The following is a 27254-nucleotide window of genomic DNA, read 5'->3' as shown; positions in this document are numbered from 1 at the left end:
TCTACAGTATTTAAATGAAATGTTCCAATGACAAAATTACATATAGCTAAGTATTGTTTGTTGTAGTAGGGACGGTAACATTAGTCATCTCAAAAAATGATACTCAAAAAAATGTTGATATATTTTTTTCGTTATTTATTTTTGCTTACCTCACATAATATAATTTAAAAGCATGAATTAAGGTGTCTGTAATGGAATCAATATGGCAAAAACAAACGTAGACATTAATAAATGCATTTCTATAGCTTCCAAAATATGTTTTACAAGGTGGGGGAGTGCCAAGATGGAGGCACTGTGGCTTCAACACATCACCCCAAAACTCATCTAGTGTATATACAAATCATTAATTTCATCTCTTATTAGCTTGTGAGTACAAAACATTTTGCCCACATCTAACTGACATTCTTATGGAGGTAACTGACACAACTAAGGAAAGAAACGATCCACACACTCACCTTGTCATTTTGGCTGCAGCAGTCACATCGCCAAACAGCCATGACAACAAACTCCCATATCGCCTAAGTGTTCTACATTGAGCTAGTGGAATGCATTGCTTTATGGTGGCAACACAATTGGCTCAGGAGTAGCCTCTTGTTCTGCACCAGTGTAGTGTCATTTTCACCACTATGGAGAATCACATCTTTTTGACACATCGAGGAATGGTAGAGGTATTTTCACATGAAAATGTTCATGTTTAAAAAAGAAACTGTGAACTCAACATAAAAAAAAGAACTTTACTTTCTAATCCCATTTCGTAGAGATGAAACACAGATCAATAACTAAATTGTGACATGCAGCAGGACAACCTTTGGTTCCCTAAATCTACAGTATATACACTTCTTAACACTTACAATTAGTTCTGATGCGATTTCTCTGCATTTTGAAAGTACCAACTGTATATGCTCTTTGTTTTCAGTATGGTCGCAGGTCATAGGTGAACCATTTGGCCACAACCTTTTTGATTAAATACTTTTTTGTCACTTGAGAACAGTCTTGTTTCAACAATCAGCCTGTCACTCACATCAGCTGCATTCAGGTGTAGTTTAAATATCATTCCGTATAAAAAAAAAAACTGTTCACCTTAAAGAATATGTCCAGATGAATGATCTACTCATACTGCAGTGTCCGAATTCATATTGAAAAGGCAGTCGTTGAAAAGAAGGCGGTTTGTGGTGAACAACTGTACAATGACAGAGAGGTTGCCTTTAGAAGAAATCCGTCTATAGCATTCCGCTGTCTTGTGAGGTATCGATCCATATTTGTGTGACTGTGGCGTTGGAAAAGTTGCCCAGTACAACACGTAAGAGCCCTATGAGTGATACATGGAAACAGTCATTGAGTCCCTCTGTAAGTCTCTCCACTTTATCTGCCTGGCTGATTTAGTAGTTCAAATGTCATATCTATAACCTCTTTAAAGCTATAATCCTTAATTGAAACAATAACAAAGCGGGCACCCCGCCTCAGTTTTGGTAAAAAGCTGAGGAATGGGCCTGGAGATACTGTATGTACGTTTAACAATGTAGTTAAAACGATGTTCTGAGACTTTAAGTTATTTATGTTATATTCTTCAAGAATAAATAGGTATATATAATTCATTTATAAGTCCAAAACTGGATGTAGCAAGTAAGGATTCTAGCTTTAAAGACAATTACGTTTTGAGTGAAATTTCTGTGGACGATGAAGATTTGGGTGAAATGTTTTGTCCCAGTTCCATTTCCTCTACCACTTCTGTGTTTGCATATATAAAGCTTTTCTACCAGAATTCTCCAGAATTTCACCAAGTGTGATCTCCGTCTTGGTTTGAAACTCCACCAAAGGTCTGATGTTGATGTCGAAAGTCTTTGCACCAAAGGCAATGAGATGTGGAAAATGAGGCATGGTTCCAGTGACCTCTATTGACAGGACATTAATGTGTGTATGTAAGTCACTATGGCATGCGGATGGCATAGCTGACTCGGGTTGCCATAATGGCACACAGTAGGTGTGTTGGCACCAGTGTGCTGGCAATAGACCCAGCTGGCACTAGGCTGGTATGGAGAGCTCAGTTCATGGAGGCAGTGCAACATGTATGATGTCCAGCTGGTGCTAGCATAGGATCACACAGATGGATGAGTCAGAGGAACCTGTGGTCCTTGTCGTCACTGCCCAGACGGAGACTTCCTTTCAGGGTTACTGTCCAGGGACGTAGGGCCAGCTGATGGAGCTTCCGGAGAGCTGCATGTCGCGGATGAGAGTCTCGATGGGCGTCTTGCCCACCAGACGCATGAAGAAGAGCTGGGAGATGAGGTTGGCGGGCACCGCGCGGAGGGCGGGCAGGCGGAGGAGCAGGCGGCCGAAGCGCTGGGGCTGACCTGGGTACTGCATCCGCTCGTACTCTGTCAGAGCCACCTGGGCCTTCTCCTGCAGAGACTCCACATGGGCTGGGTCTGTCAGGCCACACGCATCTGAGATGGAAGAAGGGAGGAAGAGATTGTTGAGGTGATTACAAAGTGGGAGGGAGCAGTACTTAAATGAGACGGGACCCTAAACGAAGATGAAGGGTTACTTTCGGTTTGCAACAACAAGAAAAAGATTCTAACCGACAACTAAAAAGGTTAGGTGTACAACCTAGGTGTACAACCCAACCTTTTTAGTTGTCGGTTAGAATCTTTTTCTCTTCTGTTTTCCCGTTTTGTACACATTGTATAATTTCTATCTTTTGTTTTTGCATTTTTGATTTTGGTCATTCAAGCATGATAATGCAAAATTGTTTAATTTACATGTCAAAATGTTCAAATCAAATCAAAGTTTATTTGTCAAGTGCGCCGAATACAACCTTACTGTGAAATGCTTACTTACATGCTCTAACCAATAGTGCAAATAAGGTATTAGGTGAACAATAGGCAAGTAAAGAAATAAAAACAACAGTAAAAAGACAGTGAAAAACAGTAGCGAGGCTATACACAGTAGCCAGGCTACAAAAGTGGCAAGGCTACATACAGACACCGGTTAGTCGGGCTGATTGAGGTAGTATGTACATGTAGATATGGTTAAAGTTACTATGCATATATAATAAACAGAGAGTAGCAGTAGCGTAAAGAGGGGTTGGCGGGTGGTGGGACACAATGCAGATAGCCCGGTTAGCCAATGTGCGGGAGCACTGGTTGGTCGGGCCTATTGAGGTAGTATGTACATAAATGTATAGTTAAAGTGACTGTGCATATCTGATAAACAGAGAGTAGCAGCAGTGTAAAAGAGATGTTGGGGAGGGGCACACAATGCAAATATTCCGGGTAGCCATTTGATTACCTGTTCAGGAGTCTTATGGCTTGGGGGTAAAAAGTGTTGAGAAGCCTTTTTGTCCTAGACCTGGCACTCCGGTACCGCTTGCCATGCGGTAGCAGAGAGAACAGTCTATGACTGGGGTGGCTGGGGTCTTTGACAATTTTTTGGGCCTTCCTCTGACACCGCCTGGTGTAGAGGTCCTGGATGGCAGGCAGCTTAGCCCCAGTGATGTACTGGGCCATACACATTACCCTTTGTAGTGCCTTGTGGTCAGAGGCCGAGCAATTGCCGTACCAGGCAGTGATGCAACCAGTCAGGATGCTCTCAATGTTGCAGCTGTAGAACCTTTTGAGGATCTCAGGACCCATGCCAAATCGTTTTAGTTTCCTGGGGGGGGAATAGGCTTTGTCGTGCCCTCTTCACGACTATCTTGGTGTGTTTGGACCATTCTAGTTTGTTGGTGATGTGGACACCAAGGAACTTGAAGCTGTCAACCTGCTCCACTACAGCCCCGTCGATGAGAATGGGGGCATACTCGGTCCTCCTTTTCCTGTAGTCCACAATCATCTCCTTAGTCTTGGTTACGTTGAGGGATCGGTTGTTATTCTGGCACCACCCGGCCAGGTCTCTGACCTCCTCCCTATAGGCTGTCTTGTCGTTGTCGGTGATCAAGCCTACCACTGTTGTGTCATTGGCAGACTTAATGATGGTGTTGGAGTCGTGCCTGGCCGTGCAGTCATGAGTGAACAGGGAGTACAGGAGGGGCATGAGCACGCAGCCCTGTGAGGGGGCTCCAGTGTTGAGGATCAGCGTGGCGGATGTGTTGTTACCTACCCTTACCACCTGGGGGTGGCCCGTTAGGAAGTCCAGGATCCAGTTGCCGAGGGAGGTGTTTAGTCCTAGGATCCTTAGCTTAGTGATGAGCTTTGAGGGTACTATGGTGTTGAACGCTGAGCTGTAGTCAATGAATAACATTCTCACGTAGGTGTTCCTTTGTCCAGATGGGAAAGGGCAGTGTGGAGTGCAATAGAGATTGCATCATCTGTGGATCTGTTTGGGCGGTATGCAAATTGGAGTGGGTCTAGAGTTTCTGGGATAATGGTGTTGATGTGAGCCATTACCAGCCTTTCAAAGCACTTCATGGCTACGGACGTGAGTGCTACGGGTCTGTAGTCATTTAGGCAGGTTGCCTTTGTGTTCTTGGGCACAGGGACTATGGTGGTCTGCTTGAAACATGTTGGTATTACAGGCTCAATCAGGGACATGTTGAAAATGTCAGTGAAGACACCTAACAGTTGGTCAGCACATGCCCAGAGCACACGTCCTGGTAATCCGTCTGGCCCCGCAGCCTTGTGTATGTTGACCTGTTTAAAGGTCTTACTCACGTCGGCTATGGAGAGCGTGATCACATTCTCAGGGTAAGTGTGCAGTGCAGACCTTTCAATTACAATATCGACTACAACAGTTTCTCATCTCGTCCTTGAGCACCCCCAAAATTAAACATTTTTATTTTAAAAACGGGGCACCCTATTCAACTTGACAACTAATCATCAAATCCTCGATCAGGTGTTTTTGTTCGGGGCTACAATAAATGTGTGCCGTTGGGTAGGCTCCTCGAGGACCGGAGTTGAAAAACACCACACTACCATACATTTACATAAGGCCTGTGATTGTACTCTGCACTTGCGTTGTTGTGCCAGGAGAGGGTACCACACTCCTCACGTCTACCAGTATAACCGTGTTCAGGCTTTGTCATAGTAATTTCAGTCAACAGGTGCTTGGTTGTCCTTACATAACATAGAGCAGTGCTCTCCAACACTGTTCCTGGAGAGAAAACCTCCCGTAGGTTTTTACTCCAACCCCGGTTGTACCTAATCTGATTCAGTTTATCAACCAGCTAATTATTAGAATCAGGTCCGTTATATAAGGGTAAGAGCAAAAATGTATTGGACTGTACTGTAGCTCTCCAGGAAGAGGGTTTGGAAAGCCCTGATATAGAGTGATATGCTTTCCAATTAGAAATACACTACATATACAAAAGTATGTGGACACCCCTTCAAATGACTGGATTCAACCATTTCAGCCACACCCATTTCTGACAGGTGTATAAAATCGAGCACACAGCCATGTAAATCTCCATAGACAAACAATGGCAGTAGAATGGCCTTCCTAAAGAGCTCAGTGTCTTTCAACGTGGCACCGACATAGGATGCCACCTTTCTAACAAGTCAGTTTGTCAAATTTCGGCCCTGCTAGAATGGCCCCAATAAACTGTAAGTGCTATTATTGTGAAGTGGAAATGTCTAGGAGCAACAACGGCTCAGCCGCGAAGTGGTAGGACACAAGCCCACAGAACGGGACCGTCGAGTGCTGAAGTGCGTAAAGATCATCTGTCCTCGGTTGCAACACTCACACCGAGTTCCAAACTGCCTCTGGAAGCAACATCAGCACAAGAACTGTTCGTCGGGAGCTTCATGAAATGGGTTTCCATGGCCGAGCAGCCGCACACAAGCCTAAGATCACCATGTGCTATGCTAAGCATCGGCTGGAGTGGTGTAAAGCTCGCCGCCATTGGACTCTGGAGCAGTGGAAACACGTTCTCTGGAGTGATGAATCACGCTTCACCATCTGGCAATCTGACGGACGAATGCCAGGGGAACGCTACCTGCCCCAATGCATAGTGTCAACTGTAAAGTTTGTTGGAGGAAAAATGGTCTGGGGCTATTATTCATGGTTCGGGCTAGGCCCCTTAGTTCTAGTGAAGGGAAATCATAGCGCTACAGCATTCAACGACATTCTAGACAATTCTGTATTTCCAACTTTGTGGCAACAGTTTGGGGCTGGCCCTTTCCTGTTTCAGCATGACAATGTCCTCGGGCACAAAAAGAGATCCATACAGAAATAGTTTGTCAAGATCGGTGTGGAAGAACTTCACTGGCCTGCACAAAGTCCTGACCTCAACCCCATTGAACACCCTTGGGATGAATTGGAACGCCAACTGTGAGACAGGCATAATCGCCCAACATCAGTGCCCGACCTCACTAATGCTCTTGTGGCTGAATGGAAGCAAGTCCCCGTAGCAATGTTCCAACATTTAGTGGAATGCCTTCCCAGAAGAGTGGAGGCTGTTATAGCAGCAAAGGGGGGACCAACTCCATATTAATGCCCATGATTTTGGAATGAGATGTTCGACAAGCAGGTGTCCACATAGTTTTGGTCATGTAGTGCATATGTTAAAGTTTCAGCATGTTAGTAAAAAGTCACAGCATGCAAGTCAATAGTTTGAATATGCAAGTATGTACAGTAGTCAAAAGTCTCAAAATGTAGCAGGTCGACATATAGGTCATAAAGTCTGACATGCATGCCAAAAAGTCTCCGAATGTAGGTTGAAATGTCTGACATGCATGTCAAAAAGTATCAGCATGTCAAAACAAATCTCAACAGACTCAATCCGCATACAGTACAATGTGGGAATAAAATAAAACAGACATCTCACCTGGCGAGAAGAGGACGATGGCCTTAAGGCAGCTGTACTCGGCAGAGTCCACCTGGAGCCGGCTCAGCTTTTCCACCTGGTTCTGGAACACCCTCACCTGGTCCATGAAGGACACCACCCGCTCGGCCGACATGGGTGAGGAGTGGAAACCCGCAGCGGCCAGCAGTGGGGCCATGTGGAGGGGCAGGGCGGACTGGGCTGCGTTCAGGATGAACAACTCGCTCCAGCTCAACCTGAGGAGAGCCACCTGCTCTGACACAGGCAGCTCCGGGAAGTAAGGGATGTTCCTGGCCCACTCAATGGTGCTGAAGAGCAGCCTAGCTGCCAGCTCGCAGATGTTGTCGATGCCCATGACGGCCCCGCCTGCGCCAGTGGCCTGGCCCTGTTGGTTGTACTGGTGGCCGTAACGGCTGCTAGGGTAGGGCTCGGCACGCAGCAGCTGGGAGATTAGCTCTGACACAGGCTGCCCACCATTGTTGTTGTAGAAATCTGCCCCTCCTACGCCACTACCGCCACCTACTGGGGTGCCCGTGGGGCTGAGGCTGGAGTGTGGGGGGGGGATACGTCCGCGCTGAACTGCTGGGGTGGGGATGGGGGCACAAAGGGAGGTTGGGGGGGGGGGGGGTAAGAAGGGGCAGGGAAATGGGGAGGACGAAAGGGATTAGGATTTGGGTTGAAAAGTAGGGAGGGCAGGGGGGAGAAGTTGAAAATGAGTCGGGCATGCTCTCTCACAGTAGGAGGTTTGGCAGATTAACAACAGACGGTCTTGACCAGATAAGGACCATCTAATTCCTGAGTAAAGCTGGCACAAAGGGGCGCAGACAGATTCCTCAATAAAAGAGGGCAAAATGGAGGACTTGCATTCTTCGAAAATCCTCCAATTGAAGGTTATCTCGAAGAATAAAACAAAAGACAGCAGAATTATCCATTAAAATGTAATTTCCTCCAATTAATTCTCCCCTGGAGTTCATTTTTTACTATGTAAAGATTTGTATTACCAAAAGTGGGATAAAATATGACATTATGGCCTTGGTTTTCAAATTGATTGCTCTCAGAAAGAAAATGAAATTATTTTGCTTCTTTGTAAGGATGAAATAGAGCGTGGCTATATCAAATACTGCTATAAAGCTCCCAGCCATAGTTAACTTATTAAGCCATTGGGTGAGTCATTTAACCTTGAAAATTCCACTCTAATATGCTCCTATGTGACTCGTTTCAGGAAACTAGGCGCACTACTTCACAGTAGCACCATTTTTTTTTTTTATCAAAATGTGGGGGGCAGAAATGCCTTCTGGAACATGTGAACTTTCATGTGCCTTAATAACAAACTCATACGCAATCTGTAATACGAATAACATTTTTAAATTAAGAGTCTAGTTGGTTTAGCCATGGAAAAAGTCAGAAACCTTCCCGCTAGCCATGATTGGCTGAGATAATGAGTGGGCTGGACATGCCGAGAGATGAGATCGGATTGGTCTGCCATGTAGCGCGCTTCTGTCTATAACATGAGCTGGTCAGTATGAGCTGGTCAGTATGAGCTGGTCAGTATGAGCTGGTCAGTATGTGTAGGTAATCCTTTCTAACGCTGCTTTTTTAAAAAGATATCACATTGTAGAACTGCATCAGGGTTGCTCTCCACTTTCTGGAGGACCGAGTTTTGAAATCAGTGGAATTAGTGTATGATAGCTAAAGAGATGAAGTTCTGGGGTTTGATTACAAATATGCAGACAGAGTCGAAAAGAGAACACACAGAAGACTGTTGTATAAAACACCTGTCTCTGGATTACATCTTCAAACTAAGGGCAACCATGACATCATTTGATCATATTACTCCAGTGCTAGCCTCCCTACACTGGCTTCCTGTTAAGGCAAGGGCTGATTTCAAGGTTTTACTGCTAACCTACAAAGCATTACATGGGCTTGCTCCTACCTATCTTTCCGATTTGGTCCTGCCGTACATACCTACACGTACGCTACGGTCACAAGACGCAGGCCTCCTAATTGTTCCTAGAATTTCTAAGCAAACGGCTGGAGGTAGGGCTTTCTCCTATAGAGCTCCATTTTTATGGAATGGTCTGCCTACCAATGTGAGAGACGCAGACTCAGTCTCAACCTTTAAGTCTTTACTGAAGACTTATCTCTTCAGTAGGTCCTATGATTAAGTATAGTCTGGCCCAGGAGTGTGAAGGTGAACGGAAAGGCTGGAGCAACGAACCGCCCTTGCTGTCTCTGCCTTGCCGGTTCCCCTCTTTCCACTGGGATTCTCTGCCTCTAACCCTTTTACAGGGGCTGAGTCACTGGCTTACTGGTATTCTTCCATGCCGTCCATGGGAGGGGTGCGTCACTTGAGTGGGTTGAGTCACTGACGTGGTCTTCCTGTCTGGGTTGGCGCCCCCCCCTTGGGTTGTGCCATGACGGAGATCGTTGTGGGCTATACTCGGCCTTGTCTTAGGACGGTAAGTTGGTGGTTGGAGACATCCCTCTAGTGGTGTGGGGGCTGTGCTTTGGCAAAGTGGGTGGGGTTATATCCTGCCTGTTTGGCCCTGTCCGGGGGTATCATCGGATGGGGCTACAGTGTCTTCTGATCCCTCCTGTCTCAGCCTCCAGTATTTATGCTGCAGTAGTTTATGTGTCGGGGGGCTAGGGTCAGTCTGTTACATCTGGAGTATTTCTCTTGTCTTATCCGGTGTCCTGTGTGAATTTAAATATGCTCTCTCTAATTCTCTCTTTCTCTCTTTCTGTCTTTCTCTCGGAGGACCTGAGCCCTAGGACCATGCCTCAGGACTACCTGGTATGATGACTCCTTGCTGTCCCCAGTCCACCTGGCCGTGCTGCTGCTCCAGTTTCAGCTGTTCTGCCTGCGGCTATGGAACCCTGACCTGTTCACCGGATGTGCTTGTTGCACCCTCGACAACTACTATGATTATTATTATTTGACCATGCTGGTCATTTATGAACATTTTAACATCTTGACCATGTTCTGTTATAATATCCACCCTGCACAGCCAGAAGAGGACTGGCCACCCCTCATAGCCTGGTTCCTCTCTAGGTTTCTTCCTAGGTTTTTGGCCTTTCTAGGGAGTTTTTCCTAGGGAGTTTTTCCTAGCCACCGTGCTTCTTTCACATGCATTGCTTGCTGTTTGGGGTTTTAGGCTGGGTTTCTGTACAGCACTTTGAGATATCAGCTCATGTACGAAGGGCTATATAAATACATTTGATTTGATTTGATTTGACAGAGAGGGAGAAGCGTCCATCCATGTATACAGGCAAGATGGTCTAGCTAGCTACATTTTCAGATATTACACGTTTCTAATTTTGTCAGAAAGTTGTTTTCATTTCAAGTTAAAGTGTACTGTTAGCTAGCTAGGTAGCTAGCTAACGTTAACTGGCTAGCTAGCTAACATTGCGTGTATGATCTCTGTAGTAATATTATTTGTATCTCAGATCCATTTGCATTGCTAGTTATAACCTAATGTTAGCTAGCTAACATTGAACCTGGTTGGTTAGGTACCTGCAGATTCATGCAGGGTAGTAACGTTATGAGTTGGGATTATGGTTCATTGTTTAGCTAGTTAGCTAGCTACATGTCTAAACAAAAGATTTCATTATGCAAGTAACTATTTCAATAGAATGTTTATGTCACTGCAACAACTGTCGAGAGACTTAGCTGGTAAATTCGCTCTGGCTATATACTCCGATTTCAGAGCACTCTTGTCTGAGTGTGCGAGAGCACAGAATAACAGATTAACTTATGAACGCTCAACACCTGTTGAATATGGCCGGTGTCAGTAAACGTTGGCAAAAAAAAAAGCGTTATAAAATTGTTGCCAGCAGCAGTATAGTTGCAGTCACCAATGCTCTGGATATCATAAAAACAGCCTAACCAGCTCTGCTAGGGCGAGTAAAATGGTCAGTGAGCTGTTCTCTCATTTGTGTCTGGAAGTAGCTAGCAAGCTAGCCAATGTTAGCCAGTTAGCTTGGGTGCTTGACTGCTGTTGTTAGGTCAGAACGCTCAGATCATCCCTACTCCTTGGCCAGAGTGTCCAGTGTGCGCTCTGAACGCTCCGAGAGCGAAGCGCTCTGAATTTACGAACGGACAATCTGACAACGCTCTGAGTTTACGAATGCCCAGAGCACACTGGTACTCCAGATTAAATTTATGAACACACCCGTGGCATAAACCAGCCTTTAGTCTTGAAATCTTTGGTTGTTTAGTACATAGCCTCACATATGAATCCTTAGAGATGGGTGGAGTTAGGAAGGTGTGAACGATGCTGAATGCGTGTAGACAAAGAAGAGCTCTCCAGTAGGTATCAAAACATTCAAGGGCCATTTTCTCAAAAGTGAGGTTACAAGTTTATCAACTTTCATAGCATAATTACTTTCCCATTGTTCCTCAACTATAGTGTATGTTATACCATTTTCTAGCTCGGAGTCTCTACTTTTATCCAATGTAAAGAGAAAAAAAAATGCACAATTTCAAATGTTGCTACATAAGACCAAATCGAGCCAGTCGGTCACAGGTAACGGAAGGCAGAGTCATCTATATTAGACTGAAGAGGAAGCATTTAGAGTTAAATTCCTCTACATTTTCTGCAACAGCTCAAGTAAATCATTGTGGGCAATATCACTGTGAGCTTCATGCTACAGACCCTTTACCTTAGGCTACAATAATGCCTTATATCAACGGCATAGGGATACTGTATTTTACTTAGGGCTTCATTAGGCTATAGTATAAGATGGCATATAACCATGGTAACGGTGGAACAATCACTACTACCAGACAGATAGAATGTTATACATACACAGTACCAGTCAAAACTTTGGACACACCTACTCATTCAAGGGTTTTTCTTTATTTGTACTATTTTCTACATTGCAGAATAATAGTGAATATATCAAAACTATGAATAACCACATAAGGAATCATGTAGTAACCAAAAAAAAGTGTTAAACAAATCAAAACATATTTTATATTTGAGATAATTCAAACTAGCCACCCTTTGCCTTGATGACAGCTTTGCACACTCTTGGCATTCTCTCAACCAGCATCATGAGGAAGGCTTTTCCAACCGTTTTGAAGGAGTTCCCACATATCCTGAGCACTTGTTGGCTGCTTTCCTTCACTCTGCGGTCCAACTCATCCCAAACCATCTCAATCGGGTTGAGGACAGGTGATTGTGGAGGCCAGGTCATCTGATGCAGCACTCCATCACCCTCCTTGGTCAAATAGCCCTTACACAGCCTGGAGGTATGTTTTGGGTCATTGTACTGTTGAAAAACAAATGATAGTCCCACTAAGCGCAAACCAGATGGGATGGTGTATCGCTGCAGAATCCTGTGGTAGCCATGCTGGTTAAGTGTGCCTTGAATTCTAAATAAATCACTGAGAGTGTCACCAGAAAAGCACCCCCACACCATCACACCTCCTCCTTCATGCTTCACGGTGAGAACCACACATGCGAAGATCATCCATTCACCTACTCTGGGTGTTACGCCTGCTCCGGTTCTTCTCCCCTGGCGCTCGAGGGCGCCAGGCTGCCCTGCATTACGCACTCCTGCTACCATCATTTACGCACACCTGCCTTCCCTCGTCACGCGCATCAGAGATATTGGAAAACTCAATCTCCTGTTTATTACCTCCCCTGTATTTGTTAGGTCCCCAGGTCTGTTCCCCACTGCTGCATTGTTTGTCATCTGTCTTTGTGTTTCCCAGTTCTGACGCTGTTCCTGTCCTGTTGCATGTCCGTTCCTAATTAAATGTCAACTTCCCGTACCTGCTTCTATTCTCCAGCGTCATTCCTTACACTGGTTCTCACAAAGACAAGGCGGTTGGATCCAAAAATCTCAAATTTGGACTCATCAGACCAAAAGGACAGATTTCTACTGGTTTAATGTCCATTGCTTGTGTTTCTTGGCCCAAGCAAGTCTCTTCTTATTATTGGTGTCCTTTAGTAGTGGTTTCTTTGCTGAAATTCGACCATGAAGGCCTGATTCACTCAGTCTCCTCTGAACAGTTGATGTTGAGATGTGTCTGTTGAACTCTGTGAAGCATTTATTTGAGCTGCAATCTGAGGTGAAGTTAACTCTAATGAACTTGTCCTCTGCATCAGAGGTAACTCTGGGTCTTTCTTTCCTGTGGCGGTCCTCATGAGAGCCAGTTTCATCATTGCTCTTCATGGTTATTGTGAATCCACTTGAAGAAACTTTTAAAGTTCTTGAAATGTTCCGCATTGACTGACCTTCATGTCTTAAAGTAATGATGGACTGTCATTTCTCTTTGCTTATTTGAGCTGTTCTTGCCATAATATGGACTTGGTCTTTTACCAAATAGGGCTATCTTCTGTATACCACCCATACCTTGTCACAACACAACTGATTGGCTCAAACGTATTAAGAAGGAAAGAAATTCCACAAATTAACAAGGCACACCTGTTAATTGAAATGCATTCCAGGTGACAACCTCATGAAGCTCGTTGAGAGAATGCCAAGAGTGTGCAAAGCTGTCGTCAAGGCAAAGGGTGGCTACTTTGAAGAATTTTACATTTTACATTTACGTCATTTAGCAGACGCTCTTATCCAGAGCGACTTACAAATTGGTGCATTCACCTTCTCAAATATAAAATATATTTTCATTTGTTTAACAGTTTTTGGTTACTACTTGATTCCATATGGGTTATTTCATACAGTAGTTTTGATGTCTTCACTATTATTCTACAATGTAGAAAATAGTAAAAAAAATAAAGAAAAATCCTTGAATAAATAGGTGTGTCCAACCTTTTGACTGGTACTGTATATTCAAATGACTATGGGGCTACAGCCACAGTTGAGATACAGACAGCAATGTGCGTGAATGACTGGTGCTCAGGGGCGCAGGTGGCTTGCTCCTGTATCCCTCTCATTCACTCAAGCGAGGCACTCGATTTGATGACAAAGTGCATGGCATCGAGACTGTAAGCATGGCAAGCTTAGCTATGATAGGGCCAGGGTAGTTATTTGTGACATGGACTATGGCCCACATGAAAAAATACTATAGTATACTATGGTATAAATACTATAGTAGTCACTGTATTGTTTTTGCGGACTAAAGTCTGCAGATACTGTAGGTCCTGTGTGGCTCAGTTGGTAGAGCATGGTGTTTGCAACGCCAGGGTTGTGGGTTCGATTTCCACGGGGGGCCAGTACGGAGAGAAGAAAGAAAAAAAAATGTATGCATTCACTACTGTAAGTCGCTCTGGATAAGAGCGTCTGCTAAATTACTAAAATGTAAATGTACTTACAGTTAACTATAGTATAAATACTGTAGTAAAATAAATCTGTAGTATATACTATAGTAATTCATGTAGTGTTTTTGCAGATTATCGTATACTGTAGAATTTACTCTTGTGCTTTTGTGGAAATTACTGCACAATTTAATATAGTGTTTTCGTTGTATTATCTTTGACACAGAAGTGAGGACTTTCTCCTTGAGAAACCTACTGGCAAAATACTAAAAGAGCAAATTTTCCATAACCTGCAGGTAAGTCTGCACTCCTGCTCTTTTCTACAACCTGTAGGGAACACAATATATGATCTATACTTGGCATGTACAGTATGTTCCTCACTTATGGGTGGCACAAAGTGTGATATGGGGGCGGGGTATAGGTAGGGTATATGCAAAAGAATTACTGTAGTATTTACTTACATTTAAAAAAAAATATTGTTTCTACAGTCATTACTGTAGTATTTACTACAGTGTTTTTTGGGAGGATAATACTGTAGTATTTACTATAGTATACAACAACATTCTATAGTAAGTACTACACATATTAGAGGGATACTACAGTGTGTAGTATAGTATTCAACTGTATACTACAGTTTACTATATAATTATATAGTAAGTACTGTAGTATTCTATAATAAATTGTAGTATTTTTTCATGTGGGGGGCCATGTAATGGTAAAAAAAGTTAACTTGTTTTTTTAGGGCAGAAATCAATGGATACAGTCCCTTCTTGACTGGAGTTCATGTCTCTTAAGTCAACATTAATATATTCTGCATGAATTTACACAGAAATATGGATATGCAGGTGTTCTATTGTATGTGGACAGGAAAAGTACCTTCTTTGCGCATTCCTACACGAAAGCACTTCTCCAGGCGACAGTACTGGCACTGGTTACGATGATGTTGGTCAATCTGGCACTCTCGATTCGACCTGAAATATAGATCAAAACATGTCATCACTGCTATGCCATGCACAAATGATAAGGACATTTAGCTTAGCTGACACTTAGAACAGCTACATAACCCTTGGTAGAAATCTATAGTAGCATACACAGTATGTGTAATATCACTTTAATGGAGGAAGGTCACTTCAACGTGATGTAAAACATTTCCAGGCAGTTGTGAGTTACCAGACCATATCTAAATGATTGCATAACATTACTATAGGTAAAAAGCTGAAGCATAAAACACGATGTGATACAAAATAAGCTTCTATTTAAATATATTTTGGTATAAGCTGGTTCACAGACCCGGTTATATAATTGCACAGCAAATTCTCCACTTTAAATCAACACTGACAGTGTTAAACTTAACACTGGGCCAGTGTCTACAGGGGTCCACACTTTTCAATGTTAAGTTAACACTGAAAAGTGTGCTGATTACACTACAATGGTGCCGGAGAAGAAGGCAGGCGTTTTACGTGTCCCCAACCGATAGTTTTTTGTTTGTTTATTTGCGTTTTTTGTAACTTATTTTTTTACTTGTTTTGTACACAATGTTGCCGCTACCATCTCTTATGACCGAAAATAACTTCTAGACATAAGGACTGCGATTACTCACCAAGGGCTGTCAGAATCCTTTTTATCCTTTAACGAGTCTGACGAGCCCGACGAGAACGATATACTGCTTTCTTGGGAACAGGCCCAGATCCCCGTGATTTGCGTGAAGAGGAGGCGGAGAAAAAGGGGCCAGACGGCAGGCTGCCTTATGAGAATTTGTAGGCGATCTAATAAAACCCCACTTCCTTCCATTCTGCTAGCAAACGTGCAATCTTTGGAGAATAAAATCGATGACCTACGAGCAAGATTACAGTACCAACGGGACATTCAAAACTGAAATATCTTATGCTTCAGGGAGTCGTGGCTGAACGAAGACACTATCAACATACAGCTGGCTGGTTATATGCTGTACCGGCAGGATAGAACAGCGGCGTCTGGTAAGACAAGGAGCGGCGGATTATGTATTTTTGTAAATAACAGCTGGTGCACGATATCTAAGGAAGCTATTGCTCGCCTGAGGTAGAGTATCTCACGATAAGCTGTAGACCACACTATCTATCTAGAGAGTTTTCATCTGTATTTTTCGTAGCTGCTTACATACCACCACAGTCAGAGGCTGGCACTAAAACAGCATTGAATGAGCTGTATTCCGCCATAAGCAAACAAGAAAACACTCACCCAGAGGCGACACTCCTATTAGCCGGGGACTTTAATGCAGGGAAACTTAAATCTGTCTTACCAAATTTATATCAGCATGTTAAATGTGCAACCAGAGGGGAAAAAAACTCTGGACCACCTTTACTCCACACACAGAGATGCATACAAAGCTCTCCCTCACCCTCCATTTGGCAAATCTGACCATAATTCTATCCTCCTGATTCCTGCTTACAAGAAAAACATTTAAGCAGGAAGCACCAGTGACTAGATCAATAAAAAGGTGGTCAGATGAAGCAGATGCTAAACTACAGGACTGTTGTGCTAGCACAGACTGGAATATGTTCCGGGATTCCTACGATGGCATTGAGGAGTACACCATATCAGTCATTGGCTTCATCAATAAGTGCGTTGATGATGTCAACGCAGTGACCGTACGTACATACCCCAACCAGAAGCCATGGATTACAGGCAACATCCACACTGAGCTAAAGGCTAGAGCTGCAGCTTTCAAGGAGCTGGACTCTAACCCGGAAGCTTATAAGAGATCCCGCTATGTCCTCCGACAAACCATCAAACAGGCAAAGTGTCAATACAGGACTAAGTTCGAATTGTACTACACCGGCTCTGATGCTCGTCGGATGTGGCAGGGCTTGCAAACCATTACAGACTACAAAGGCAAGCACAGCCACGAGCTTCCCAGTGACACGAGCCAACCAGACGAGCTAAACTACTTCTATGCTCGCTTCGAGGCAAATAACAATGAAACATGCATGAGAGTACAAGCTGTTCCGGAAGACTGTGCGATCACGCTCTCTGCAGCCGATGTGAGTAAGACTTTTAAATAGGTCAAGATTCAGAAGGCCGCAGGACCAGACGGATTACCAGGATGTGTACTGCAAGCGTGCGCTGACCAACTGGCAAGTGTCTTCACTGACATTTTCAACATGTCCCTGTCCGAGTCTGTAATACCAACATGTTTTAAGTAGACCACCATAGTGATTCTGCCCAAGAACACTAAGGTAACCTGCCTAAATGACTACCGACCCGTAGCACTCACGTCTGTAGCCATGAAGTGCTTTGAAAGGATGGTCATGGCTCACATCAACACCATTAGCCCAGAAACCCTAGACCCACCCCAATTTGCATACGCCCCACAGATCCCAGATGACGCAATCTCTATTGCACTCCACACTGCCCTTTCCCATCTGGACAAAGGAACACATATGTGAGAATGCTATTCATTGACTACAGCTCAGCATTCAACACCATAGCGCCCTCAAAGCTCATCAATAAGCTAAGGATCCTGGGACTAAACATCTTCCTCTTCAACTGGATCCTGGACTTCCTAACGGGCCACCCCCAGGTGGTAGGGGTAGGTAACAACACATCCGCCACGCTGATCCTCAACACTGGAGCCCCCTCACAGGGCTGCGTGCTCATGCCCCTCCTGTACTCCCTGTTCACTCATGACTGCACGGCCAGGCACGACTCCAACACCATCATTAAGTCTGCCAATGACACAACAGTGGTAGGCCTGATCACCGACAATGACGAGACAGCCTATAGGGAGGTTTGTTGTTTTTTGTTGGGCCTACCAACTACGCTAGCTTGCAGACTTCTGCCTGTTTTGATTTTTGAAAATGTCTGAATTTTTTAAAAATACATAGAACAATTACAAATAAAAATATGCTAGCAAGCAAGCTAGCTAGCTAGATACCAATACATAATATACTTTCCATGCAATCTCTTGAGTTTTTTGGGATTAGCTAGCACTCTAGCTAGCTAGCTAGTTTTTTAACCTTGACTAGCTAGCTACCTACCTACCTAAAGCTGGCAAATATGCTATGGTCGCTACTCACTAGCTAACCAGCTAGATAACGTTAGCTGGGCTTGATGGCTTTATCTTCCCTGAACCTTGTTCACAGGGTATCCATACCCCAAGGGTATTACGTGAAACACCCAGCATGTTAGCTAGCTAGCTACTCATGTCAACACAAGCACTGTTATTGCTAGCTGAATAACACAACAACTTGCTAGGCCTAGCGTAGCACCCTGTAATATTGGCATATTCAACAGCGTTTAAGAAATATATTACCTTCAACAGTGTTATCTCGTGAACAAGCCATCAATGTTTTGTGATTATTGGTGTCGTAAAAACACCAATAGCAATTAGGGTGTTTGACATTTCAGTGGAAATACAACTATCAGCTTTTTGATAAGCGATTTAGCAAAAACATACATCCCTTATTATCGGTATACGGTCCCTCGTTATTGGCCACCTTACTAATTTGTTCAATTACAAGATATAGCAGTTTAATTTTGTTCAAAAAAGAGACACCAACCCTCGTATCTGAAGTGTTTACTAGAGAGTTGACTAGTTGGCTAGCTTACCGGTAAAAAAAAGAATACTTGCCTGAAATCCGTTAGCTATATTTCAGAGGTAAAATATGTATATTAAATTATGTGTGGTCTGTCATGCGGTCGAATTTTACAATATACAGCGTGTCCCACAAAATGTGTATACTTTGAAAACTCTCAAAAAACTAACTTAACTTACATAAACTGCAATGAAAATTGGTGGTCAGCTAGCTAGAAGAGTCTCTTTAGTCGCAAAACTTACCATTATTTTCTAGACCATTTAAATGTTGAGCTCGCGGTGATTTAAACGTCTAACCGCTAGAGTGTTTCCGAAGTTAGGGAGTGTCCGATGTTGGGGGAAAAATTGTTAGCTAGCTATACGCCTAAAGTATAGAAATCATGATGATGATAACTAGCGGTAATGTTTAGTGTCTATGATAAATTGTCATACATTCTTCTTCTCTACCACAGATTCCCACAAGGTCTCAGACTCCAGGATGCTTAGAAGGAGCAAACAGATGAATACAGTCAGACAGAGTTGTCGATTTCCATTGTCACTTGTAATGCTAAAAAGTTCAGAGAAAGACACTCCCATTTTGCTAAATTAGCTAGCTATCTAGGCCACTCACCATACTAAAGGATACAGATTGATTCACCACTTAAATAGTTACGTTTATGTTATTGGGTAGGCCTGTATATATATATATACATACAGTGGCTTGCGTAAGTATTCATCCCCCTTGGCATTTTTCCTATTTTGTTGCCTTACAACCTGGAATTAAAATGGATTTTTGAGGGGGGGGGGTTGTATCATTTGATTTACACAACATGCCTACCACTTTGAAGATGCAAAATATTTTTTATTGTTAAACAAATAAGACTAACAAAAAAAGAAAAGTTATGCACGCTCAAGTTTTCACCACCCCCCCCCCCCCCAAGTCAATAATTTGTAGAGCCACCTTTTGCAGCAATTACAGCTGCAAGTCTCTTGGGGTATGTCTCTATAAGCTTGGCACATCTAGCCACTGGGATTTTTGCCCAGTCTTCAAGGCAAAATTGCTCCAGCTCCTTTAAGTTGGATGGGTTCTGCTGATGTACAGCAATCTTTAAGTCATATTACAGATTTTCAATTGGATTGAGGTCTGGCCTTTGACTAGGCCATTCCAAGACATTTAAATGTTTCCCCTTTAACCACTCAAGTGTTGCTTTAGCAGTATGTTTAGGGTCATTGTCCTGCTGGAAGGTGAACCTTCGTCCCAGTCTCAAATCTCTTGAAGACTGAAACAGGTTTCCCTCAAGAATTTCCCTGTACTTAGCACCATCCATCATACCTTCAATTCTGACCAGTTTCCCAGTCCCTGCCGACAAAAAACATCCCCACAGCATGATGCTGCCACCACCATGCTTCACTGTGGATATGGTGTTCTCTGGGTGATGAGAGGTGTTGGGTTTGCGCCAGATATAGCATTTTCCTTGATGGCCAAAAAGCTCAATTTTAGTCTCATCTGACCAGAGTTCCTTCTTCCATAGGTTTGGGGAGTCTCCCACATGCCTTTTGGCGAACACCAAACGTGTTTGCTTATTTTTTTCTTTAAGCAATGGCTTTTTTCTGGCCACTCTTCCGTAAAGCCCAGCTCTGTGGAATGTACGGCTTAAAGTGGTCCTATGGACAGATACTCCAATCTCCGCTGTGGAGCTTTGCAGCTCCTTCAGGGTTATCTTTGGTCTCTTTGTTGCATCTCTGATTAATGACCTCCTTGCTTGGTCCATGAGTTTTGGTGGGCAGCCCTCTCTTGACAGGTTTGTTGTGGTGCCATATTCTTTCCATTTTTTAACAATGCATTTAATGGTGCTCCGTGGGATGTTCAAAGTTTCTGATATTTTTTTATAACCCAACCCTGATCTGTACTTCGCCACAACTTTGTCCCTGACCTGTTTGGAGAGCTCCTTGGTCTTCATGGTGCCGCTTGCTTGGTGCTGTCTCTTGCTTAAAGGTGTTGCAGACTCTGGGGCCTTTCAGAACAGGTGTGTGTGTATATATACTGAGATAATGTGACAGATCATGTGACACTTAGAGTGCACACAGGTGGACTTTATTTAACTAATTATGTGACTTCTGAAGGTAATTGGTTGCACCAGATCTTATTTAGGGGCTTCATAGCAAAGGGGGTGAATACATACGCACGCACCTCTTTTCCATTTTTTATAATTTTTTGAAAAAAAATTGTTTTCATTTCACTTCACCAATTTGGACTATTTTGTATATGTCCATTACATGAAATCCAAATAAAAATCAATTTAAATTACAGGTTGTAATGCAACAAAATAGGAAAAACACCAAGGGGGGTAAATACTTTTTCATGGCACTGTGTATATATATCTTTGTTTAATCTAAGTAATACAATTATTAATATAACAATAAAATCCTTATTATTTTGAAAGACATGTAAGGTATTTCTACATGTTGCAACAAAGTTGACTAAAGTAGAAGCTCTTTTTTGGTTTGTAAGTATTTTCACTTGGTAATGAGTAATAAGTAATTACATAGAAATTGCTCACATGTAACTATAAAGTTACACCTCACTTTAAATAGTTAAATCCTGTGTAAGAACTATCGACAATCTTGTACTTATTCAGATATTACAGATATGCACTAGTGTGTTTATTTCCTCATTTGGATTGCGCTTTCAGAAGCTGATGATTAGATTGCCAGAATGGGTAACGTACTTTGTAGGTACACAATAATTACAAGCACCTCAAGATACACTTCATTTTAACTAGCTAAATCCTGTGTAACACCTAGTAATTACATTGTACTTATGCAGATATTACAATTACTCTGTGACAACACTGAGTGTAGATTTTGAAGAGTGCGCATTTACGGGTAGGTAAATAGAGCCTTTTGAGCTTCCAACCTTTGTAATCTTGGACACCCAGTGCATCTGTCCACAAAATATTACATCCTTGTGACAGTTATTACTGAATCATATGCAGCTGAGAAGAAACTAAACACTACATTTGTGAATTTAGTGGAAACTTGCTCATTTCTAACAAGCATGGTAACATGCATTTGTTGTTACGCCTCTGTAATTACTGACCGCAATTACAACCAGTTACAGGTTGTTATTACAGTGTAACTATGAGTTATTACAATTAACTACAATACTTGTTACAGTATAATTACACATGTAATGACACTGTAATAAGGACCCCTTAAAATGAAGTGTTACCAAAAAAAATCTACCTGCAGGAAATCTGATGATGACGGGCGTGGTTTTGAAAGGAATGTTTTACTTTCCACATTGTAAAACTGACACAATCACACTCAACACTGGTTATTAACACCAACACTGGGGTTATTTTTACACCACTGAGTGTTATTTTTACTCTTACAGAGTTAATTTAACTTCTAAATCAACACTAGAAATGTTACACTTCAAAATCAACACTAGGTAACACTGGCCAATTTTCTGTGTATATACTGTATGACACAATCACTCTCTTTCCTTAGATGATCCATGGCATTAAATACTGCATCTTGCTCATGGATCTTTCATATGGGCAGACTGGCTGATGTAAGGATGACTAAATCTCAGTGGGGAAGAAATTCAATCATCTGACTTCAAGACCAGTTTTGTAGAAGAAAACTTATGAATTTGTATGATATCTTCTGGGAGATGGGGAAAACAATGTAAATCAATAAATAGCATACCGCAAAACAGCACAGTACATTACAAAATATCACAATGTAGAGCTGAACAATACAATTAAATTCAATAGAGGTGTATATTCAACCCTCAATTGTTGCATATTGTTGTCTACCAATAATATGGACAATCAAAACATCTGCCAATAAACAATGGTGTGTACAATGTTTAATTCAGCTATTCTCTTCAGAGACCTTTCATGTCATGAAAGGCTCTCACTTAAAGGAAAATACCACACAAAAACTGTCTTTTGGTATTTGTTTCATTAGTCCACTGTTGATACAGTCCCAAAATGTTTTGCATGTCAGCATTCAAGTTTTCAAGACAGAACTTTCAAAATATGATACAAAACGCATCATACTGTGACACTTTCTGTATTTTGAAAGTTCTATATCTTGAAAACTTTGCTGACATACCAAACATTTTGGAACTGTATTAACAGTGGACTAATGAAACAAATTCCCCAAATATCCCTTTAAGTGAGGGATGACTCAAATCCATTATGCGCACTGCTGTGGGAAATTGTAACAGCTCTGCACAGTCAACAATGTATTAATGCATGACTCATTCTAGCTATTTGCATCCATTTGCTTTGTACAAATGGGATATCCATAACAGACAAACTAAGAGATCAGAAATAAAGGATCAGTGACAAAGCTATTACACAGGTGTATGCTACAGTTTGGTTGAGAAAGAGGTGAATTCTCCTCTTACAATGTAAATCACTTTGAGCACTTTAAAGATGCACTATGCAGAAATCGCTCCGACCACTTCCTGGTTGCTAAAATTCGAATAGTTCGCCTAATTTCAGTTTATGTGACAAAACAAACAAGTATAGTCTAGAGAATTATTGTACTATCTAAACCGTTGTTAAATATATTTTCCATAACCAAAAATATTGTATTTTCAGCTGTTTGAAGCTGGTGTACAAAACAGAAAGTAAAACACTCAAAAATGAAACTTGAGAACAGGAAGCATAGAAATAGGGCACATAGAACAGATCTACCACATCTTAGACTTGCTTTCAATGAGAATGACAGATCTATAACAACAATTTCTAGGGTTGGGTCGCCCAAAAAGTTACACATGCAGCTCTGTTATAATTATCCATCCACTTTGAGAATCCATAATTAAATTATCACAATTATTAATTAAGTCTCACCTGCAGGTATAGTTGAGGTTGCGACGGATGCTTCTCTTGAAGAAGCTCTTGCAGCCCTCGCAGGTGAACACACCGTAGTGCTTCCCACTGGACTTGTCCCCACACACCACACAGTCCACCACACATGCCTTGTCTTCGTCCCCAGCCTCCATGTCACTGCCCCCTGCCTGGGGCGAACCGTCCTCCTCCTCTCCCCTCAGATAGCCTTTCTCCCCCAGCCCGTTGGTGCCCCCGTTGGGATCTCCCCAGCCCCCACTCACCATGGCCATTGTTTGATTAGCAGACCACAGAAGGAATGGGAGACAGCCAAAGCTTTCGTTAGCTGCCGTCTAAACTTCCTGACTTTCTTTTGTGCTCCGCTGTTCAGAGTTCAATATTTTAAGGTTCTCTGTCTTCTCATTTAATAATTTGTTTGGCTTTTTGGTCCTTAAAGTGTGTTGGAAAATAAAATATTCTGTCTGAAAAATACCCACACCCTCTTTAAAATTTTTAGAACAGTGTAAATGGTGTAGAATGTTTGTCCTCCCAAAAAAACAATAGAGCTGTTTTGTCTCCTCCCCTTCCACTATGATCCGGAAATAGTTAAGCCTTTCACTTTAGAAACTTTTGTTTTGCATGCCTGTGGCTTCCAATGCCCCCTGTTTTTCTTTCTCCTTTTTCAGTTATTCACTCTTTTTGTGTGTTTTTTCCTTTGGCCCATGTCCTCCGACGGCTGTCTTATAGAAGTCGAAACAGAACCTTTCACAGGAAACAATGAATCAAACACACATTTTCAACAACGGACGAAAACACACCCCATTCACTAGCTCTCGAAAACCCTTATTATCCGTAGGGTTTTCACTGGTTAGCTTCGCCCACGGTTGGCTGCGTGTGAACTACAATTCAGACACTGTGTTTTAACGTTTAGAAATGTCAATAATCATCACTTGCGAAACGGTTTTCGAAACATATCATATGGCCCATATCTTTCTATCAGCGAGAAAGAATCGTTCAAATAAAAATAGATACACTTACAGTAGCAGTTTCTCACACATCCATATGCTGTGCGTGCCTCCAGTTGACGAAATATACTTCCTCCCCAGTTACGCTTACACACAGGTGTTCTGAGCATGCTAGTCCTTACGTTTCCAAAACCTTACCGCAAGCGATGCGTTTTAACGTTCAGAACAAGCATTGAAGCTCTTAAACAAAACTCCCCGGAACAGAAGATACTATCTTCAATAGTTGCCGAAGGTAGTTAGCGTCTATGAATGAGTTACGCATTCCCTAGCACTTTGCACATGATTAGAGAGGGAAATTCTCTCTCACTCCCTTCTCTCTTTGGCAAGAATAATGGCTGAAAAAGAACCTCGCTAGTCCTTAGCACATGCCTGGAGACGAAGCAGTGGCCACCCCTCACACCCCTTATACCTCATGCCGTTTTCCTTTCTGATAGTGTTAATGTAGAGACCTAGTCCTGCTGCCTTTCTGGAATATATTACTTATATCCTGGCATTAGAGAGAAATAATACAAAAGCCTTGTATGCTTACCTTTGGAAGTACATTCATATAAATGTCTTGTTTTTGCCAAATCACTCTTACAGCCACGGCGGGAGTGAGGGTACAGACAGAGCGAGGCAAGAGATGTGTTTACCAGCAATCCTCAGAGCACCAACAGCGGTCTGGTTGACAAAGAGCTCTTCTAGGTCACCATTAGCAAAACATCTTGATGTTTCACAGCTCACTGTGTGGCAATATCATCAAGGCACACAGAAAACTACTATCAAGTCTCAACTGTGGTTACATCTACCCCCTCTGTTTAACTAAATCAACCAGTCTCTCTGGCTCTCTTCAAAATGATCTTCAGCTCAAGGAAGTGCCCTCTCTTCCTTGTTTGTTGTTGCAGAGGGCTAGGCTGTAGCAATATCATCGGTCGTAGTGGCTAGACCAGTCTCTGATTCAGACCCTCCAAAAATAGAGAGCACAGATGAGGTAGAAATCCAAAAAGCCTCCTTTCCACCCGTCAGAAGTCAGTGGAGCTACTCTAAGCACTCACTCCAGTCTTTTGTCAGTTCTTTCCCACCTAGCACTAATGACTTGTGGCCTAGCCCTGAGCTCAGTCCGTGTGGGTGCTTCCCGTGGCTGAGGCAAGGGGGAAGGGACAGGGCTTTCTCTCCTCCCTTTGGCTGCAGAGTCCACAAATGTAATTAAGATTTTAAAAAAGAAGGCTAGGCTCTAGACAGTGTTGCAAGCCGCCACACTGACAATCCTCTCTCTCTCTCTGTGTCTGTGTTTCTCCCGCTCCCTCAGTTTTCTTCAGCCTATGTGTGTGTGTGTGTGTGAGTGTGTGAGAGAGAGAGAGAGAGAGAGAGAGAGAGAGAGAGGAGAGAGCAAGAGAACAAGGGGGAGCAAGAGAGAGAGGGAGGGAGAGGGGGTCATGTGTGTGCTCAGGGATTTGACACTGCTATTCAAGCCCTACGGTTGCCATGGCACCAGCTGCCTTATATGGACATTGGAGTCAAAGAGCAGAGAGTGTGCTGTGGGGCTGACGCACACACACAGAAAAATAATGTGAAGGTTCACTCTCCTTGGAGAGAGGCATGACCCCAAGGCCTGACTCTAAGCACACGGCAATAGTTACCCCCGACCACGCCAAACAACTCGAAGCCCTCCGACAAATAAACAAGGCACCTCTTATCATGGCTCTGTATCAGCTCCCATCACATTGTGTGGGCTTTTTATGGCAAAATGTTAAGCTACTTGTTTGTTTACTCTGTTCCCACAGGCAGGTTATGCAATACGCTACATTACATTTTTACATTTCATAGCTGAAACAAAACACAGATTCCTCTACAAACATTGACTTCAGTAATATGAAGTAGTCCTACAAATGTTTTCTAAGTGTAATGCATTAACCTGGCAAATTATATTGCCTGCACTTTGATCTTAGCCCCTGGCCCATGAATAGACAGCTTAATACCCATCTCATTGTGCAACAACAACAAAAAAATGCCACATTTTGGTCATCGCCATTTCACAAAGGTTTTCTGTCCCGTTGCTCCCTTGCTTTGTGAAGCGCATGGTGATTTGTGTCTGAGGTTAGCCCCAAAGGTCACGCTGACTTTCACACCCCTGCCTGGCGAAACCCAGGGTCATCCTAGATAAAGAAACAAGGGCAGGAGAGAAGAAAAACTATCCTGGCTAAGAGTGCAGAAAAACATGTCATGAATCTGATCAGGCATATTACTATGATGTTATTTGAGTAGTTGATATTTTACCGCTATAGAAAGAAGTTCTCAAGTACCTAAAAAAATTTCACCAACATCACTTTTTTCCTTGTTCAGATCCAGATAATGTGTAGCATAATAAGGACAGTGTAGCATAATAAGGACAGTGTAGCATAATAAGGACGGTGTCGCATAATAAGGACAGTGTAACATAATAATTCAAAGAGATTCCTGAACCCAAACCCTTCCCCCTGGCTGTGTGTGTGTGTGTGTGTGTGTGTGTGTGTGTGTGTGTGTGTGTGTGTGTGTGTGTGTGTGTGTGTGTGTGTGTGTGTGTGTGTGTGTGTGTGTGTGTGTGTGTGTGTGTGTGTGTGTGTGTGTGTGTGTGTGTGTGTGTGTGTGTGTGTCGTGTGTGTGTGTGACAGTGTAGCATTGTCCTGGCCATTGTGTGGCTAATGGTTCATCAGAGATGTGTTAAGGTGAATGAAAGTCCCTTTAATTAAGCCTGTGTATCTGTTGATTGTCACCTCTATTGTTGGTCAAGATTAGCCTCCCCAAATAATGGCTCCTTGTGAATGTGTGTGGGAGTGGATAATGTGTGGGAGTGTGTGTGGAGGGGGATGGGGGCGCCGAAGATATTCA

The 27254-nt window shown here is 42.9% G+C and overlaps 1 protein-coding gene and 1 non-coding gene across 6 annotated transcripts in view; one reads left to right on the top strand and one right to left on the bottom strand.

The window, feature by feature from the left end:
• The window catches only part of LOC106568962 (uncharacterized), a 36289-nt gene extending 23753 nt beyond the window's left edge, over positions 1-12536 (top strand). For all 3 annotated transcript variants that reach the window (XR_014380309.1, XR_014380310.1, XR_014380308.1), the window contains one exon: positions 9516-12536. This is a non-coding gene — a transcript (uncharacterized LOC106568962). The remainder of the gene's footprint in view (positions 1-9515) is intronic.
• On the bottom strand, positions 115-25750 carry LOC106568961 (nuclear receptor subfamily 2 group F member 6). 3 transcript variants are annotated; one of them, XM_014139854.3, is made up of 5 exons: positions 24937-25750; positions 23407-24144; positions 14860-14954; positions 6761-7336; positions 115-2444 (listed from the first exon to the last, which is right to left on the bottom strand). In XM_014139854.3, exons 2-5 carry the CDS (start codon positions 23673-23675, stop codon positions 2170-2172), a joined length of 1215 nt encoding a protein of 404 aa, XP_013995329.1. In that variant the 5' UTR covers positions 23676-24144; positions 24937-25750; the 3' UTR covers positions 115-2169. The 3 variants fall into 3 exon arrangements, with proteins under 3 accessions (XP_013995329.1, XP_013995327.1, XP_013995328.1); XM_014139852.3 differs by having other exon boundaries at positions 6761-7339; positions 24937-25749; XM_014139853.3 differs by lacking the exon at positions 24937-25750 and adding an exon at positions 24421-24916 and having other exon boundaries at positions 6761-7339.
• Positions 25751-27254: the final 1504 nt, after the last annotated feature.

The sequence above is a fragment of the Salmo salar genome, chromosome 14 (assembly GCF_965601325.2).
Source record: "Salmo salar chromosome 14, fSalSal1, whole genome shotgun sequence".
NCBI classification, from domain to species: Eukaryota; Metazoa; Chordata; class Actinopteri; order Salmoniformes; family Salmonidae; genus Salmo; species Salmo salar.
The sequence above is the reverse complement of the archived record's forward strand: the minus strand, read 5'-3'. Positions and strand labels throughout refer to the sequence as shown.

What these genes read in the sequence shown, in the direction of transcription:
- LOC106568961 (XM_014139852.3), bottom strand. Translation starts at nt 23,675, where the DNA reads ATGGCCATGGTGAGTGGGGGCTGGGGAGATCCCAACGGGGGCACCAAC. An exon ending in AACCTCAACTATACCTGCAG is followed by an intron (nt 14,955 to 23,406) that starts GTGAGACTTAAT and finishes TCTATATTTCAG; the next exon opens with GTCGAATCGAGAGTGCCAGA. An exon ending in CATCGTCCTCTTCTCGCCAG is followed by an intron (nt 2,445 to 6,760) that starts GTGAGATGTCTG and finishes CTTCCATCTCAG; the next exon opens with ATGCGTGTGGCCTGACAGAC.